Source organism: Barbatula barbatula (genome assembly GCF_947034865.1).
Source record: "Barbatula barbatula genome assembly, chromosome: 3".
Taxonomy (NCBI): Eukaryota; Metazoa; Chordata; class Actinopteri; order Cypriniformes; family Nemacheilidae; genus Barbatula; species Barbatula barbatula.
The window spans coordinates 11535094-11552309 of record NC_136764.1 but is presented as its reverse complement, the minus strand read 5'-3'; the positions used below and the strand labels follow the sequence as shown (position 1 = coordinate 11552309).

At 40.4% G+C, this 17216-nt stretch overlaps 1 protein-coding gene across 3 annotated transcripts in view; it reads right to left on the bottom strand.

The window, feature by feature from the left end:
* Positions 1–12027: 12027 nt before the first annotated feature.
* The window catches only part of epha4a (eph receptor A4a), a gene marked incomplete at its 3' end in the record, with an annotated part of 35026 nt that continues 29837 nt past the window's right edge, over positions 12028–17216 (bottom strand). The window contains exons 12-18 of one of the 3 annotated variants that reach the window (XM_079453773.1): positions 16173–16234; positions 15872–16081; positions 15457–15633; positions 15179–15372; positions 14773–14931; positions 13488–14406; positions 12028–13151 (exon numbers count right to left, since the gene is read on the bottom strand). In XM_079453773.1, coding sequence (XP_079309899.1) covers positions 14292–14406; positions 14773–14931; positions 15179–15372; positions 15457–15633; positions 15872–16081; positions 16173–16234 — 917 coding nt within the window. Of the gene's footprint in view, positions 13152–13487; positions 14407–14768; positions 14932–15178; positions 15373–15456; positions 15634–15871; positions 16082–16172; positions 16235–17216 lie in introns of those variants that run through there. The other 2 variants (XM_079453774.1, XM_079453775.1) reach the window with 2 other exon arrangements.

Sequence of the window (17216 nt, the reverse complement as noted above, 5' to 3'; positions counted from 1 at the left end):
AGACGGGACTGAGAGACAGAGAGAGAGAGAGAACGATGGTGCCAGGATGTCATAATAAAATGGACAGAATGAAAGAGTGCTGTGTCTAACATGGTTAAAGAGATCAGCTCTTCAAAGCTGTCGGCCCCTCCGTATCTCTCTGATGCACCCCGTACCCGAAGGCTTCACTTTAAGCCTCACAGCAGTCCTGACTCATATGGTGCAGCTGTTTCTGAATGTCTCTCAGTGTATTTACGTGTATGTTTGTTTGCACACAGCCTGGGGCTGGTATGCAAAATATGCATTGCATTGTGGGTAAAGGATGAGATTTCGATGCGGAGAGCGGAAGGCAATTTGCTTGTCGTTTCCAGGCGCCTGGGAATATTGTTCCCACTTTATGCAAATGATGGGAAAATAATGACGATTTGAATGTTTGAGGAAGGCTCTTGTTGTTCTGACAGTGAGGTATTTTGGGTAATTGGTACATTGTAAACCTAAGCATCATTTTTTTCACATTTCTCATCATACAGCAAGAACAAAGAAAAATCATTCAGCAGTCTTAGGAAAATCTCAAACCATATGGTCGGGATGAGCAACCCATCCAGAAATCTGCTCCTCATTCCACTACTGTTTTATCAGACTGTGATTCTTTCATTTCAATTGCAAAAAAGTGAAGGTAGCTCTATTTCTTTCTCTCCCATCTTCTCTGAAACATTTATTCATTCATTGGCTCATTCAGAGAGCTGCAATCAGGCAGAAAATCAAGCCTAAAGGGTGGGAGGGGGTGCCCGTGTAGACATTGGAGTTTCCTTCCCAAACCTAATCCACTTTTTGTTGAAGGCTACTAAATTGCATTCCTGCAGGCGAGGAGAATGAAATGGGACTTTGGATCAGGCAATACAAGGGCTGAAAAGACAGAGAGATGGGTGTTGTGGGCTACTGGTGGCAGTCTCCTGACAGCAGCTGTTAGGATATGCCAGCTCTGTAATGCCTTTTGAAGTACTGTAGTTTGAGTCTTGCTTTTCTGCTTGACTAGAAAATCAATTAACAGACGCCCTTTGGACATTTTTAGCTTCAAGATACTGTACACACAGAAAAAAACTTGGGGTATATAAAAAGAGTGTGTGAAATCTAGACATGATAGACAGACAGATAAAAAGCAAGGGACATTTGCCAGACAATTATTTATTTGGTATTGGTTGTGTGAGAGATACGTTAGGGACATGGGCAGCTCTAATCGTTATTGTCACGACTCTCTTTTCCATTAGTCAAGGCTTACGTCCACACACACGCAGCACAAACACAGACACCAGGTCGCACAAGACTGATTGAAGCCGGGCGCAGCACGTTAATGAATATGTGCACCGTGAATACAAATAAGGTTCCTGCTAAAGTCGATTTAAACAACAAACAAACAACGCAGATGAACCATTACTTTGAATCAGCAAAGATCACAGCAGTCGTGAAATTCTCAAAATCTTCAGATATTTAAGAAGTAACATCACAGTCACAACCAGGGCCTAGTGGTTTGCTCAGTGGAGAATATGTTTGCTCTGATGTGGATGTTTCAAAGCTTGGCAGAATGAATGAAGTTCTACTTTGTTTGAGATGTGGTTTTGTTTCATTTTAGTATTAACTCAATTGACTATGTTTGCCCCAAAAGAAATAAACATAGACATTATGGGTCACTATACACCAGTGTTCACAATAATCATAATGAAAACCCATGATTATTAATCACTAGTTAATTTTACTAAATCAATAATATTAGTACCAAGTAAAACCAATCTCAAGGTGTTACAAGCCTGTGAAAAATTACTGTAATCTGCTGAACACAAAGGAAGATGTTTGGAACAATGTCAGCCATTTTGAGTTCCGGGACATCATTGACTACACAGAAGGAAAAATTAAAAATGTTAGTCAAAGTTGCCCCAAAACCGCTTGCTTTCCTAAATTCTTAAAAATATCATATTTTGTGTTCAACAGAACAAAAATAATGATACAATATTTTTCACTGTGGTAGTAAATGATGTCCCAGAACTGAGAATTGCTAGCATTCTTCCAAATATCTTCCTATGTGTTCAACAGAACAAATACATTTTTACAGGATTGGAACAACTTGAGGGTGAGTAAATGTTGACAGAACTTTCATTTTTGGGGAACTATCCCTTTAAGAGTCAAAATGATTACAAACTCTCTTTCTCTGCTTGCTTCCACTTTTTGTTAATAAACAAAATCCTAAGAGCATTATTTTTCTTTTAAAAAAGCATTTAAACACAAATTATGTTGGCCATGATAATCGTTCAGTGAAAATCTGAAATTGTGACAACCTTAACAGTCATATACTGTATATAATTAAGAACATTTAGTGACAGTGTGAAGCTAAGGGATCAGATAACATTTTCATAGAATTCATATTGAAATCTTTGGCGTGCCATCATACATATCACTGCATTTCAGCGCAACTGGAATATTATTGAGCTTTTCTCTAAAGCTTTAAAGAAAACACATGTGACTTAGGCCTTTTGTCTCTTTCTCAGGATAAAGCTGAAACTTTTTTTTATTAAGCTCATTGTTTTCTAAAGCTCATTGTATAGTTTCCTATCCTCACTAAATTGTAGCAAGAAAGCAAATCTGTGTCAGAATCTTCATGGTTAGGTGAGTTTTGGAGTGATAACCTTGATGAGTCAGATGTCACAGCTAACCTGCTACACTGGGCCTTTGAGACGCTGTTTCGAGCCAAAAAACAGGGAGGATCTCCGTGCAGAAAGGCTATCCATGGCAACCTGAGAGCCAAACTCATCAACTCTGAGCTACCAGACCAGAATGAGGGAAATCAGACCCCTGCAGCCACCAGCAGGAGTTTTATCTGTGCTTAGTCAAGGGTCCACACACATCTATCAGCCTGCTCAACGTTGGGTGTTATCTTCACCGGTTTAGCAACAGTCTCTCTTCATTCCCATTTTCTTTGTAAAAGAGCCATTCATTTTAACCTTCTAAATCATTCGGCGTCTTTCTCCACATCTTCATTTGCTTTCATGGCCTTCTTTTTAGTTTTCCATCCCTCTGATTGTTCTTTTTCACACCCATTCCTTTTTCTCCAGCACGTTGGTCTGGTTTGTATCGTGGCATGTTATTTTGAGTTCCCACCAGGGCAAAGTGTATGTCAAAAGGTATGATTTTACCACAGATAGCACGGTGGGAATAATTGTGGCAGGTAGAGGTGGAGAAACGCAGAGAACCAGAGCGAGATCTGTAATCAGTTTTCCTTGGATGAGAATTTTGTGAATAATCTGAGGTCTACGTGAGCCGGTGAGATGCAGAGTGCAGAGACTCCCTGCTGTCCCCTGACCGGACCGCCCGCAGACTTACAAACCTTCTCTTTTTCTGCTTAACGTGCAGTCTGTGATACTGCACATATCAACGTGAATCTGTTCAATGTGTTTGTTTAGCAGGGGCAAAGAGAGCTGTGCATGCTGACAAGCTTGTAAAAAATACAGTTAAGAATTTTAAAGCTTGTTTTTTATGTTACCACGTTATTAATGTTTGATTTAAGACCGTGAAAAGTTGGCCCCAAATATTGATATTAACATGCATTAAAAATTAGGTCCAATGTGTTTTTTCGGAGGTTCTATTGACAGAGATGCAACATATACATAACGTGAGGGGTATAAAGACTTTAAATAACGAAGCATTATGTTTTAATTACCTTGAATGAGCTATTTCTATCTACATACACTGCGGGTCCCCTTACAATGAATTCGCCATGTTGTTTCTACAGTAGCCCAAAACAGACAAACCGCTCTACAGAGCTAATACGTTATCATAATTCCGTTTTAGTAACTGTAGTGCTTTGAAAGGGAGATATGGAGTTAGCTGTTGGTCGCAACTCACAACCTCATCGCTAGATGCCACTACATTTCATACACTGAACCTTTGAATAATGCATTCAAATTTACATGAAAGCCAAATCTGATACATGTATGTTTTTTTTGCGCATAATTTATCAGTGCATACAACTGCAATAAAAAGTTGCTTTTAAATGTTTATTAAAATGCAAAAACTTCCTCTGGCTTTGAAATGTCTTCCCAACTATAAAACGCTACCATGTGAGTTCTAACAAATGTGTATCTGCAGTGTTTCAAGAGATGGGGTCTGCACACTCACAACAGGTCCATCTGCATTCTGCAATGGATTGCCATTTTTAAAATGCAAAATTTGTATTCACATTTATTCCTTTCGAATATCCACTTACAGTCAAGAATATCCCATTATAAAAAGTAAACTACCTTATTAATTCCATTTTATGTTGACAGTATTCAAACCCTGCACTATTGGCCTGTAAATCAACCTTTAACAGGCTGTTAAGATGTGCTTAGAATCTAAATTAAGTGGCCTCTTTGAGCAGTTTAATTGTTAAGCATCTCCTCTCCGTTCCAGACTGACCTTTACGACCGTAAGGCTCCTTTAAGAGATTTGAGATGATGAAATTTGAATCACATCAATCAAAGCATCATCACTCATGATGAAATCACCTAACGCATGCTTTCCATTTACACTCACGCTCTCCAGCAGCTGATAACACGGGCACTGATTAGACCTGGCGAGTGGCGGCAGAAGGTCACATGTCCAAGTGCTACTTCCTGTTTCTCGTGCACACTCGCAGATGGCGGTTATTAGGGCGAGCGGGAGCGTGTGTGACAGTGGAGATGGATCAGGGACAAGAGCAGGAGATAAATAAACAGGGCTGTCTGCGTGCCGATCCCGTCAGCAAAGCCAATGGTACCGATTTATCAACAGAGAGAGAGAGAGAGAGAGAGAGAGAGAGAGAGAGAGAGAGAGAGAGGAAATCACAAACCAGATCTCCCTAATAACTCAATTGTTTTTCATAGACAATAGTAAGATGTCAAAGTCTCATGCTTTTCAGACTTATTTTCTGAAACGAGGGTAATGTCACACCCAGGTATGCGGCAAAAGCAGGTAGCCAATGAGCATTTTAAAAATTCTGTACAAAATGTTCACATGCTTTCCCGCAGCACTGCAGTCAGTTAGTCCATCAAACTTCGGTCTCTAGTTGGAAGGAATAACACAGGAGAAGTGGAGGAGCAGAGAGAAGCCTCAGGCCATGAAGAAGACTCAATTCAATGAGATTAAATGCTGAGGATATTTATATCTCATATTGGAGTTAGTCTGGGCCCGCGGGACACCGGCCGGAAAGCGTAAAGTCTGGAGCCAAGCATAAAAGACAAAACGGAGGAGGAGCGGGAACGTACATTTCAAGATTTTATCGCTAGATGACATTATTAGAGAATGGTCAGGGAAAATAATGGAGAAAGAACAGCATAAAGACAAGCAGGCAGCCTTGAGGCTTCAGACATAGCTGGCGAGGGTTAATTCACACATTTTGTATGCATAATCTTTTCCTTCGCTAAAATGTAGAGCAGCAACTTTCGTTTGATGATAGAAAGTAATGGAAATCCGCAGATTCAATTGGACCATTCATCATTCGAGAGCATACGTCTGCAGACCCCCCCTTCCACCTCCACCCAGCTGAAGTCTGCCCCAGCTCAGTCAATGGGAGGTAGATTGGTATTCACTCTCGGATGTTATCTTAACCTTGAATGTGGAATCAATTTGTTTTGTGCGGGCAGGGCTGGTGAATATTTATGCCAGTTTCAGAACGAGGCAATTGGCTCCATATTATCTGTTACCTGCGCAGAACGGGAATGTCAATGATGTACTCCAAATAAAGCATTCTCTTTGTAAACAATGGCCTTATCTCGTGTTTTTCACGGTCGATTGTGCATTCTGTGCCATGTCGTTTTATATAGCTGACACGCAGGTCGAGCTGTGATATGGGCGGCTATTTCTACTGAAGTGAATAACAAATGATCTCAATGTTAAGCGATTCATCAGCATTAATAAGTAAAAAGCATTGTGAAGGTAATTAGCAGACAAAAGGACGGCATAATTCGCTTTTTCTTTTGAGGCTTCCCGTATGAAAGAGCAATCACGAATGAGATCTCCAGAATGATCTCTTCAAGATAATAATGAGAGATTACATAGAGAGACAATTGAGAACTTCTTAACGGCACAAAAGAATCACGAGACATGCGAAAACCAATGAGATTCAATCTGTGAATTTGGCGCTCTCTTGTTAGCGCTGTTTGTTAACATTGATACACAGGGCAATGTTTGCTAACAAAGCTCAAAATGTTAATAATTTTCTCTCAGAAATGTATTGTTTCAGTTAAGTAGATATTTATGAGCCACCAGTATCATTTGAATTACGTTTATTATGGATGGATGTGCTTTTTAGAGTTTGACAATTTTGAGCACTGTGTAGCCTATACAAATGAATTACCTTTGTCTTGTTTTCGAGTACAAACACTAAGAATTCTTACATTAAGACATGTTTAAATGACAATTAATGAAAGGACATATACAAATTAAAAAAAATTGCCTATGGGGTAGGAAAAATAAACTTGAAAAGTCTGGTAGATTTTTTTGCTTGTTTTAAATATAAATATTAATATATCTTCTATTTCTTTAATAAAACAAGACTAATGTTTGGTCCCTTTAATTGTAAAGTATCTTGATTTAAGATTTTGTGGATACAGTATTTGTACTAGAAAACATCTCTGATAGTATGGGGACCATACAATTATGACAGAATCTTCATTTTGGGTGAAAACATCTTTTAAAAAAGATCCAGCTTTGTAGATTTTGAAATCTGAGCAATTCAAATGTCAGACATTCCAATATAAACCAATAAACATCTCTTCTCCAATTCTCCCAAGACCAAATTCTCATTTCACCTCAGCTATTCGTCTCTTACACTGTGTCAACAGTCATCCCATTTGTTTGCTACTTTTATTTCACCCAACATAATGTGAAACAGAGTCAATACTACAAGTTGAGAACTTCTCCCAATATACCGAAGAGCAACCTCCGGGTAATAAAATATTCCTCTGGGACGCGGTCATCTTTCAGTCATTGTGTGTGCGTGTGCTGTTTTGGCTATCGTCTCTGTCACCTGTTCATAAAAGTCCAGTAGCAGATTGAAGTCACTGTAGCAGAATAGCGTGTGCATTTGTTTTAGTCCAACCTGAGTGAGATCATTACCTGAGGCACTATGCTAAGCTCCTTCACCTCTCTCTCTCTCCTGCAGGTTGTTGTAATGCAGCAGATGGCTTCCCTCCACCACTGAACGTTTCAACAGAACGGCTCTCAGCATCCCTCTCCATACCTCTCTCTCTCCGACTTACCCTCACATTCATTGCCCCTCTCTCTCTCTCTCCCTCTGTTTTCCCCCTGTCAGAAATGGACACTGGCCAGACCATTGCAGCGCCTCTTCCAAACGTCCTCTGTTCCTTTCTGCTTCGCTTTTTGGAAGAAATTCTGAACAAATACCCGATAATGGAAAGACCGTTCGAAAGTCGTGTTTATGTTTTGATTAAGCGATGTTCTACGAGCTAGATATGATGAGGATGGTCTGCGGATTACTCGTTACACGTCAAATGTTATTCCTGCATATTTGTCCCTTTGCGTCGAGTTCAGTCATAAATCCCATTTCACAAGCTTCTCTGGCTGACGATTTCAAAAGTTGACAAAGACGTAGAGTTTTGTAGAAATACTAAAGCTCTACGGTTATTGGTCTTGGACCACGCAGTGAACCCGAAAACACTGTGTTTGCGCTCAGCACAGGGGACGTTTGGCATGGCAGTCTGTATGGATTGTCCTGCGGTGCGCATGCAAACCGAGGCACTAAGCTCAGCGCCTTGTCCAAACATTTCCTCCTCTTCTCTTCTCTCTGTTAATATTTATCCCTCCCTCTGTCAATTTCTCTATCTCTCATTTCTGATGAATCACACAAGTGTTCTATCGCATTTTGTGGTTGAAAGGGTTCCAGGGCTTTGTTGCATTATAAAGATGGATCTGTTGAACTTTTCCTAAGTTGAGGATTTTAAGATTGCTGGCTCGGCCCGAACCCCTGCACGGATCTGATTTATACTGCAGGGTTTTCTTACACAATCTCATAAATACTTTTCACGGAAGGGGGAAAAATGTAACTGACTGTTTTTTGGCTGCGTTGGGGTCTGCAGTGTGTTAGACTGATCGAAACACCAAACTCCTCTTGGCGTGTGGACGACGAACGCTGCATTGCTGTTTCCCCGATGCTATTTGTGTAGCGTACTCCGTATCCATGGTAGAAGAGGGGCGGTCCAGTTAACCCCAAAGACTGATTCATCACTTCTATTTGGGCCGAACATTCTAAATAGGGAGAGTGTATACGGTACATCTGTTAAAGACATATTTCATGCAAAAACAAAATATTTTCTCACCATGTCATTCACTAACGCTGTTATTTATTCTGTGGAAAATAAAAAGATTTGAAGCCTCATCTTGATTTGCATAAGAAATTACTAGAGTAAACAATGACTTTTAAACTGAGAGAAACTTATCAAAAGGCATTAAATGCAAAATTGTGTTGGTATTTTAGTCTTTTGTAGCTTAAAAGACATGTGATCATTATGAAGAAAATAAACGTTTTTTACAACATCATAGGAAGTAAAAAAATTTATAATTTGAAGTTTTTACAGCTTTACATCTGGTAAAAGCTCTGTAAAAATTAACCATTAAGAGAAGACGGGCAAATGAAAAAACAATTGAAGAACACACTGGCCAAAGTTTGGACTAAATAAAAATAATGCAATGACAGTAGTGACGAGACAGTGGGAAAGAAAATGAAAGATTTTAATTGCATCGAATCCCCTCCGCTCTCTGTCTCTCCATTAGATGTGTGGTAGCGGTAAAAGCCTGTGGGTGAGTATGACAATGTTAAGCAAACCTCATTACCTTTGTCATCTCTTTCTCATTAATCATGCAGGGCTGTTTGGAGCTCACCACAGCATGTCACACAGCCAGAGTCAATCACTCAAACTTATACACCTTACGTATTAATAGGCATGACATGTTGATAGTGTATTGAACATAATCCAGAATCAAATGAAGTCGAAATCAGTGCCACATATTGAGAATGTGAGGGTCAAAGAACACAACTTAATTATCTACGAGACCTTTTCTTACATAGATTTTAGTCTTGTTTACTAGACTTGTTTACGTTTTTCCTTCCTGTACTGGGGTTATTCGTAATTATTTGACGAGGTGACTAATTCATATGAATTCATAAGATCTAATTCATTTTAGTATGATTTGCTTTAGCGCAACTGATGTTAGGTTGAGGGTGGGGTTAGGGGCTTCAGGATGACTTTTTCAATACATTTATGTAAACGTTTTGTCAATGGTTATGACATCCTGTGAGGTTAGGATGAATTTTTCTGTTTTCAATAGAAACAGGAAATTTACGTAGACAATTTTCTCTTTAAAAAGGTTTAAGTACATAAGATATAAAGCATGATTTGCTTGCTACTCAGTTATTTGAGTGTATGTGACCCAGTCTGTGAAACCCAGCTAAAGTCATTTTTGTGATTAACTGTTTTTTAAATAGACTGTTTTCTACATTATGTAGAATAATTCAGAAATGATATAATTTACATATATATATATATATATATATATATATATATATATATATATATATACACACATATATATATATATATATATATATATATATATATATATATATATATTCAATATTAATTTCATAAAAGCTCATGATGCAGAGACAGTTCAAGAGGAGGTCATGACAACGGTACACACACACACGGAGGGCTGTTTGTATAAGGATTAATAGACCAGAGGTCTCACACAGCTTAAGGCTGATTATGGAAATGCAGAAGTCCCCAGCAGCCACCATCAAGGCCTGAGAGACTGCTGCTATGATCACTTATTTAACATTCAGGATTTGCCACTTTACACAAATAGGGCACACTTTCATGTTAAAAGCAGTAGAAGCATGAATCACATGTTTTCTAAAAATTGTGACAACAAAAAAAAAACAATGTTTCAAATTTGTACTTCTTGTCATTAAGGTGCAAACTTTAAAACAAAATTTATGGTTATGATTTATGGTTAAACAAAAAAAATTGGCTAACAAAAATACTAACCTTTGAATGGTTTTGCTATTGGCAAATTCCCTTTCTTTATTGTCTTGTCATTTCACATCTTTATTCAGAAACCACGTTAACCCACGATATACTCAGAATTGACCGATTACCTGAAATAGCAAATTCGATAACACTTTACAATAAAATGGTATTTGTTAACAATTAGTTAATGCATTAGCTAACATGAACTAACAATGAAGAATACGTCAAAAACATTCGTTAATCTCAGTTCACGTCAATTTCAGCATTTACAAATACATTAATAAAATCAAACATTGTCACTGTTAACATGAGTTAATGCACCGTGAACTAACATGAGCAATTCTACAGACCTTCACCAAGATTATCAAGGATTAATAAATGCTGAAATGTTAGTGAATACATTTACTCATGCTAACAAATACAACCTTATGGTGAAGTGTTACTGCAAATTCTTTATAACTTAGAGTAGGCTAAGTTTACACCATTGCAGGAAAACTAGTAAAAAATCAGTAATAGTTATTTGATCAATTTATACTTTGGATCACCTGTTTTAACATATAGGTCATCTGGATTTCAACTGTTCATCTTTCCTTGTTTGACATTTTTCTACCTCGCTTTTTAAATCCATGTGTTGGAAACTGCTGAAAGAACTGACCAAACAACTATTGAAGACTGAAATCAAACTGCTTAAAGAGGGCAGTACTACAATACATAGAGATAGCACAGCAGAACATATGCGTACAAATATAAGACCTGGCTTATATCCCGATGGCTCCAGAGGATGATTATGCTATTTCTGGGTTATGATTGCGGATTAAACTAGGATTTCTAGAGCCGGTGGAGTAGCCTTACTCCCCGAGACTGCAGCTGTGGGCTGTTTCTGGGTCCTCAGCCACGCTCTGTCCCTCACCACCCTCTTAGTTTCTAAACACCGGTCCACACCATTCCCGTTAAACCTCATTGAGAGCTATCAAAACACTCCATTTCCTGTTCTCATCCTGCAGGAATGCCGCTTCTCGTGCTCATTAGATATCAAGCAAATTCAGCCTGGTGAGTCTTTCCTGCGCAGAGTTTAATTCCACTAAGCGCTTTTTTCTTTCAAGGGTGACAGGCGTCTAAATACATGCATAATGAATGCGTCTCTCATTAGAATGATTGTCAGAGGAAAAACATTGCTTGGCTCACGGCGGGGTTTTCTTGGATTCTAAAATTACGCGTTCTCCCCGTTTTTCAGCTCTCCTTTATTTATCAAAGGCTTTCCACAATCAGGCCTCATCGCGACTGGGACGGCTGTGGGAAACAGATGTTTACTGATTAAGCAGGCGCACCATGCCAAAGCGGCTGTATTACGGCCCATTCAAAGTGCAGAAAGGACAGGAAAAAGTTTGGAGAAAAAAGGGAAAGGAAGGAAAAAAGAAAGGCCGACGAAACGCAGGCGCTCACAAGCCGCCCCCTCTTCATCATAATACCGTTTGATTGTTGAAATTGTTCTACGGGGGAGAATTTTTTTTTCTTTTTTTACATTTTTCATACGCTTTTAATGTGTTGTTATCCCTGCCAAGGCGCTCTTAACCATAATCAGAGAAAGCGTTTACACAAACACTTACTTCGAGCTCAGGCTGAGAGATGAGAGAGGTAAAACGCTTGGAGAGAAAACCGAAATGATCTGAATGCTGCTGGCACGACCGACAAACCTGTTTATACCATGAGATTCGACTCCAGCCACCGTTTCGTTTCAACAGCGGCCAGAATGTAATAGAACTATGTGACCAGCATCGCACAGAGCCAAATGTCCTCTCTCACCCTCGCCTGGCACTTCGTGTGGATTTAAACAAGGGGTTCATTTCTGTCCACGTGAGAATACCTCATCGGACGCCCCCTGTCCAAATAATCGGTTGGTGAGGCAGACGGCTAAGCTTTCCAGCAATTCGCTTTGGAGAATTAGCGAGCGATCGTTCAACGAAATTAGTGGCATAAATCACGTCAGACGTTAATTACAATGCAGTTGGCAATCATTTATTTCTCTCATAGCTCTATTTTACAATTTACAAACTAGATAAAAAAAAGACCATAAATAAATGACATGTTTCATGTACCTAAATTCATAAAATAAAAAATGTAGATTATGACAGTATGGACAATTATACACAACGTTAAACTTAAATGGCTAGAACGGTGGAGAAAAGTGATTTGTTAGTTGGATTTATCCAGAATAAACTACATTAGGAGACATGGCACAGTACATTCTATTACATTTCTCTCCTCTCACATTCATTGCATATTCCAGACAGACCCTAAGGTTGACACCAAACAGTGAGGAGGAAATATTAAAAGATAAAACAAAGAGGAAGAATGAAACGTTTTTCAAGGTCGGAGGCATTTCATATTCTACTGCCTCGGCAAAAATACCCCCCCCCCCCTCATAATAAAGTCTTAAAACGGACGGAATGAATCTAGTTGACATGTAACAGAGCACACTTGAAATGTCGAAAAGCCTTTTTTCTGTTTCTATAAACATTCCTGTAATACGTTTATTTTGGGTACAAATCACGTTCCTCTTTCGGTTCACTTTCGAATTAGCGTCAAATCTTCTCGAAATCGTTCCCGTTTGAGTCGAGCAGTCCAAATAAATCTCCCATATTTTTGTTACAATCTCCAGTCTTGCCACAAAAAACAAAAAGAAACCAGCAGTGTCTTAGCGTATATTGCAAACAACTCCAGGTCTCCAGCGAGTAGCCACGACTCAAGAGTTCTGTAGGTTTAGCTCCCATCATCTGTTTTTCTCCTTTATGTCCGCATCTCAAAACAAACTGTAATTCTCCACCGAGAAAAGAACTCGCTGCACTGAGATCAAAGAGTTTGAAGATACTCTGTCAGGAATAAGGGCACCAGTGAGAGGAAATGAAATTTTTCATTGTAATCTCTCATTGAATCTCTGAGGGCCTTCGACGTTCCTCGGGTTTTGTCATTTGTTTTACGTCTCCTGTTGTGGAACCATTCTGGGAATCATGGGAATTGAAGTCCTTTGTCCCAGCGTCAGGTAAATGGAGTTATTGAAATGGCGATGGATGTGTGCCCACACTCTGTTTGATGAGAAGCAGATGTATGAAGATGATTCTGTAGAAAGAGAAAAGTGAGAAAATGATTTGGGCATTCAAAGCCATAAACAGACACACATCCACACACAATGTATTAATTGAAGTAATCCTCAGAGTATGGAAACTAAAATTACTTGCTGGGGATCATGAGAAAAAAACACATTTCACATTTTTGGCTCGCTTTATTTTCAAGTTCATCCCATCAAACGGCTTTGAGCCTTGCCAGTATATCCCTCCATATTCATCAGTGCTGGTTCTAATCCCACCTAATGAGTGGATAAATAACTGCAGGGGACACGGAGGAAGTAGAGCAGATCTCGTAAACACTCAGTCAGACTTGTTACATTGTGCTTACCTTAGCTCAGCTCTGATGGAACATCCAGTAAGGGAGACATGTGTTGATTTCATGGCCCGCTGCAGGTCTCCGGAGACGAGAAGGGAGAGACGTAGATGGAGCGAGAGAGTGAGGAAAAGTAAGAGGGGACCGTGGAGACCAAGGTGGAGAGAGAGGGATGTAAACGGAGTGCGGTCTTTGTCTATTCCGACCGGTGAGTTCCCAGCCAAGCGGAGCGGGGTGGAGAATTGTGGAGTGGAGAGAGATATTCCATTCTGTAGACCTGGAAGTCTTCCAGAACTAGCCCAGAGACGTCCTCCATTGCTTTGGAGACGGATGCCTCTTAGAAATCCCCGGGACAGGAGCGTTAAAGAGTGCGTTAAATCTTTAGCGTTGATGCCTCCATTTTGAGCATAACAATCCAAGCGACGTTGAAATGGCAAGAGCGGACAAAAAATTCTGTACTATTTATACATTTACTTACAGACACAAAATAAAACAATTAAAAAGGAACAGAGAAACTCCTTCGTAGTGTCATTGAAATGAAGGAACCGATCAAGAGCTTCCTTGAAACATTTCCAGAGCATCAGTAAAGCAGGGAACAATCCTGTTTGACTCTCGGCGAGCGGGGATGGTGTTATTGAGAAAAAAGTGCTGTATCGTTCCTCTGAAATATTTTTTTTCTGTTTGTTTGTTTGTTTGTTTTTTCATTCATTCATTCATTTCCAAAATGTAATTTAAAGTGCATGGATGAGGTAAATGGATTTTCATAAAAACCAAAATAAAAAAAGTCCAAAGCATGTTTCGAGTTTCTATCCCATGGGTTCAGACAGGAACCATCCTGTCTTGTATTTGTTGCATGTGAGACAACATTCCCTGCGCGCTGCTGAGGATCTTGTCCTGATGTGCCGCCAAAGAGATACCTATCCTTGCCATGTCCCTGTTTGAAAGAAACACAAGACAGAGGTGATGAAAATGCCCTTTTAATCTGCTCCTAGCCAACAGAAAGGTTTTTCCCCTCTTTCCTCATTTGCGTATTACATGAAATGTCAGAACTCAATCCTGGATGAACATTTGCATGGCAAAGTTAGGAAATGCTTCACCGAGATCTATAGGGGCTTTGCACGGAACTGTGACTACCGGAGCCATATGTCAGGGCAACGTATCCCCGGGTGCTGATTTAAAAGCTGCCTTTCTTTTTCTTGCATTAATCAAAAGCATGCTGGAAGCACTCTGTGTCCAATACACACACATCAAACATTTCCTAACGCCCTTAAAATTCCCAGCATTTGGTCACGTGACTCACTCTTGTGTCATCTGGACGACGGCCTCCGGAGTTGTGTAGCCTGCAGCGGTGAAGTTGTCTCTGTAACGCTCCATGTTTATGGCCTGCAGCCAGTCAGCGACTGATCCCAAGGTGGATGTGAATTCTGGGCTGCTGGGCTCCAAGAGGGTGGTGTTGGGTCTAGAAAAAAAGGAGAATGGGTTGGCTCTGCCTACTTTTAATAACTTGTAAAAATAAACTATAAAAGGTTTTATAGTTATACGCATCACTTCATTGGAACACATTTATATAACATTGCCAGTCATGCGTCTAACATGCACTTCATTGCCACGGCTAAAAGCGTATTTACAGCATCTACCAACTTTAAATACACGAAAATGGCTTTTATGGCATACGTTCTTATACAGAACGGGATGGTTCTTATTACCTGGCTATCTCTCCCCCTGTCCTTTTCAAACTGTTGGGGTTGCGGATCAGTTTATCCAGCATGTTGACTATTTGGCTAAACTTTGGCCTCTCAGCTCGCTCTTTCTGCCAGCAGTCCAGCATCAACTGGTGCAGGGAAACGGGACAGTCCATGGGCGGAGGCAGTCTGTAGCCTTCCTCGATAGCCTTTATCACCTGAGACATGCAAACAGGAAGTTAAAAACAAGGAAAATATACAAACACTGATGTTGGGAATCAACCTCCAGACGCAACACTTACATCCTGGTTACTCATATCCCAATACGGCCGCTCTCCGTATGACATCACCTCCCACATGACAATGCCGTAACTCCACACATCGGAGGCGGAGGTGAACTTCCTGTATGTGATGGCTTCGGGGGCAGTCCAGCGAATCGGTATCTTGCCTCCCTGTGATTGATAGGTTCCTGTTATTTCCTTCCGAAAGAGATAGCAAACACATGCATGGAGGTTAATCACACACACGCGCACACACACGCAGGCAAACATGCACATACAACCGCGACTTCAGGGTTAGTTTTCTAATTTCTAAACTTACTGAAAAGATTCAAGCGGGACATGCAGATACATGCAGGTCAAATCCTCAGACTAATCTGAAAGCTTGTGTAAGAGCAGCAAGGGCAAGTATGACATCACAAACATATATTAGGCATACCCTGGTGGTATAAGCAGCGTCTGGGTCTTCCTCCAACACTCGAGACATCCCAAAGTCAGACACTTTGCACACCAGGTTGCTGTTGACCAGGATATTGCGTGCCGCTAGGTCACGGTGGACGTAGCTCATGTCGGACAGATACTTCATTCCCGACGCGATGCCACGTAGGATTCCCACCAGCTGAATCACTGTGAAACGCCCGTCGTTCTTCTACAGAGAGCGGCGGATATTAAATGATGTGTTAAACTACAACTGAGTCCTGCAACGCACAGTATGTTCAATATGATGCGGTTGGACTTACCCTTAGAAAAGCATCAAGGGATCCATTCTCCATGTACTCCGTGATGATCATGACCGGCTTACCTGAGCAAAAAAATAAAAAAGTTAAGAATGATGTTCTATCAGCGTACAGATATTTCTATTGCGTTTAAAGTTTTAATAGGATATATCCATAGTGCAAAACACAGAAATCCAGAAAAATATGTTGTAAATTATGCATTTTCTGTGCTATTTGCATCACATTCACATCTTTCAATGACACATCCAAATCAAGCCGGTGGGTTCGTCTAGCCACTCCTCTTTTCAACCCTCCCCCTTCTTCTCGCCACTGTTTGCGAGTGGGATTTCTGTGTGGGTTTGTTTACCGAATGCAGCCGTTGCTGGAGGCTATCAGGGCTGGATTCCCACATTACCTGCCAGTCATTACCGAGACAAGGCAACTCTATGGCAACGCAGGGCCCTCTCCAAGAGCCCAAAGGAAAGAGCGCAGGGCCTTTACAATAAAGGACAATGGCGCATGCACACACACCCACAAGGATCCGGATCCACGCATACGCGCTTCACCTCTGAGGAATAATTTCAATGTTCGAGCGGTGCCTTCATTATGCAAATGCCAGAGCATAAAAGACTGCGCCCACCATGCCCGTCTGTGAATGCATTACGTGAGGACGGGCTGGCATCGCGTTTCTCTCTCTCTCTTCGAGGCTTAGGGGCATTTTGTCTTTATTTATTTAGGACAATTCCGACATCATTAGTAATTTATTTAACAGGTTTAATTGGCCCTGTTGGAGGCGTAGGCTGTGAGGAGAAGGGCTGCCATTGTCTGTTTGTAATAACAGTTCTTTTGAAGACGCGACTTCAGCTGTGCTGAGGATTATGGGAGACGGGCTGCTAATAATAAACAGCTTTCTAACGTCGCGTTCTGAGACGGCAGACTAGTTAAAAGAGACTGCTTAGCATGTCACTGCATTCCTATGGATTATAAACATCACTTTCATTTACCTTGATATACTTAAACGTAAAAGTGGGCCATTTCTTAAAGAGATATGACATTACATGCAAAAGA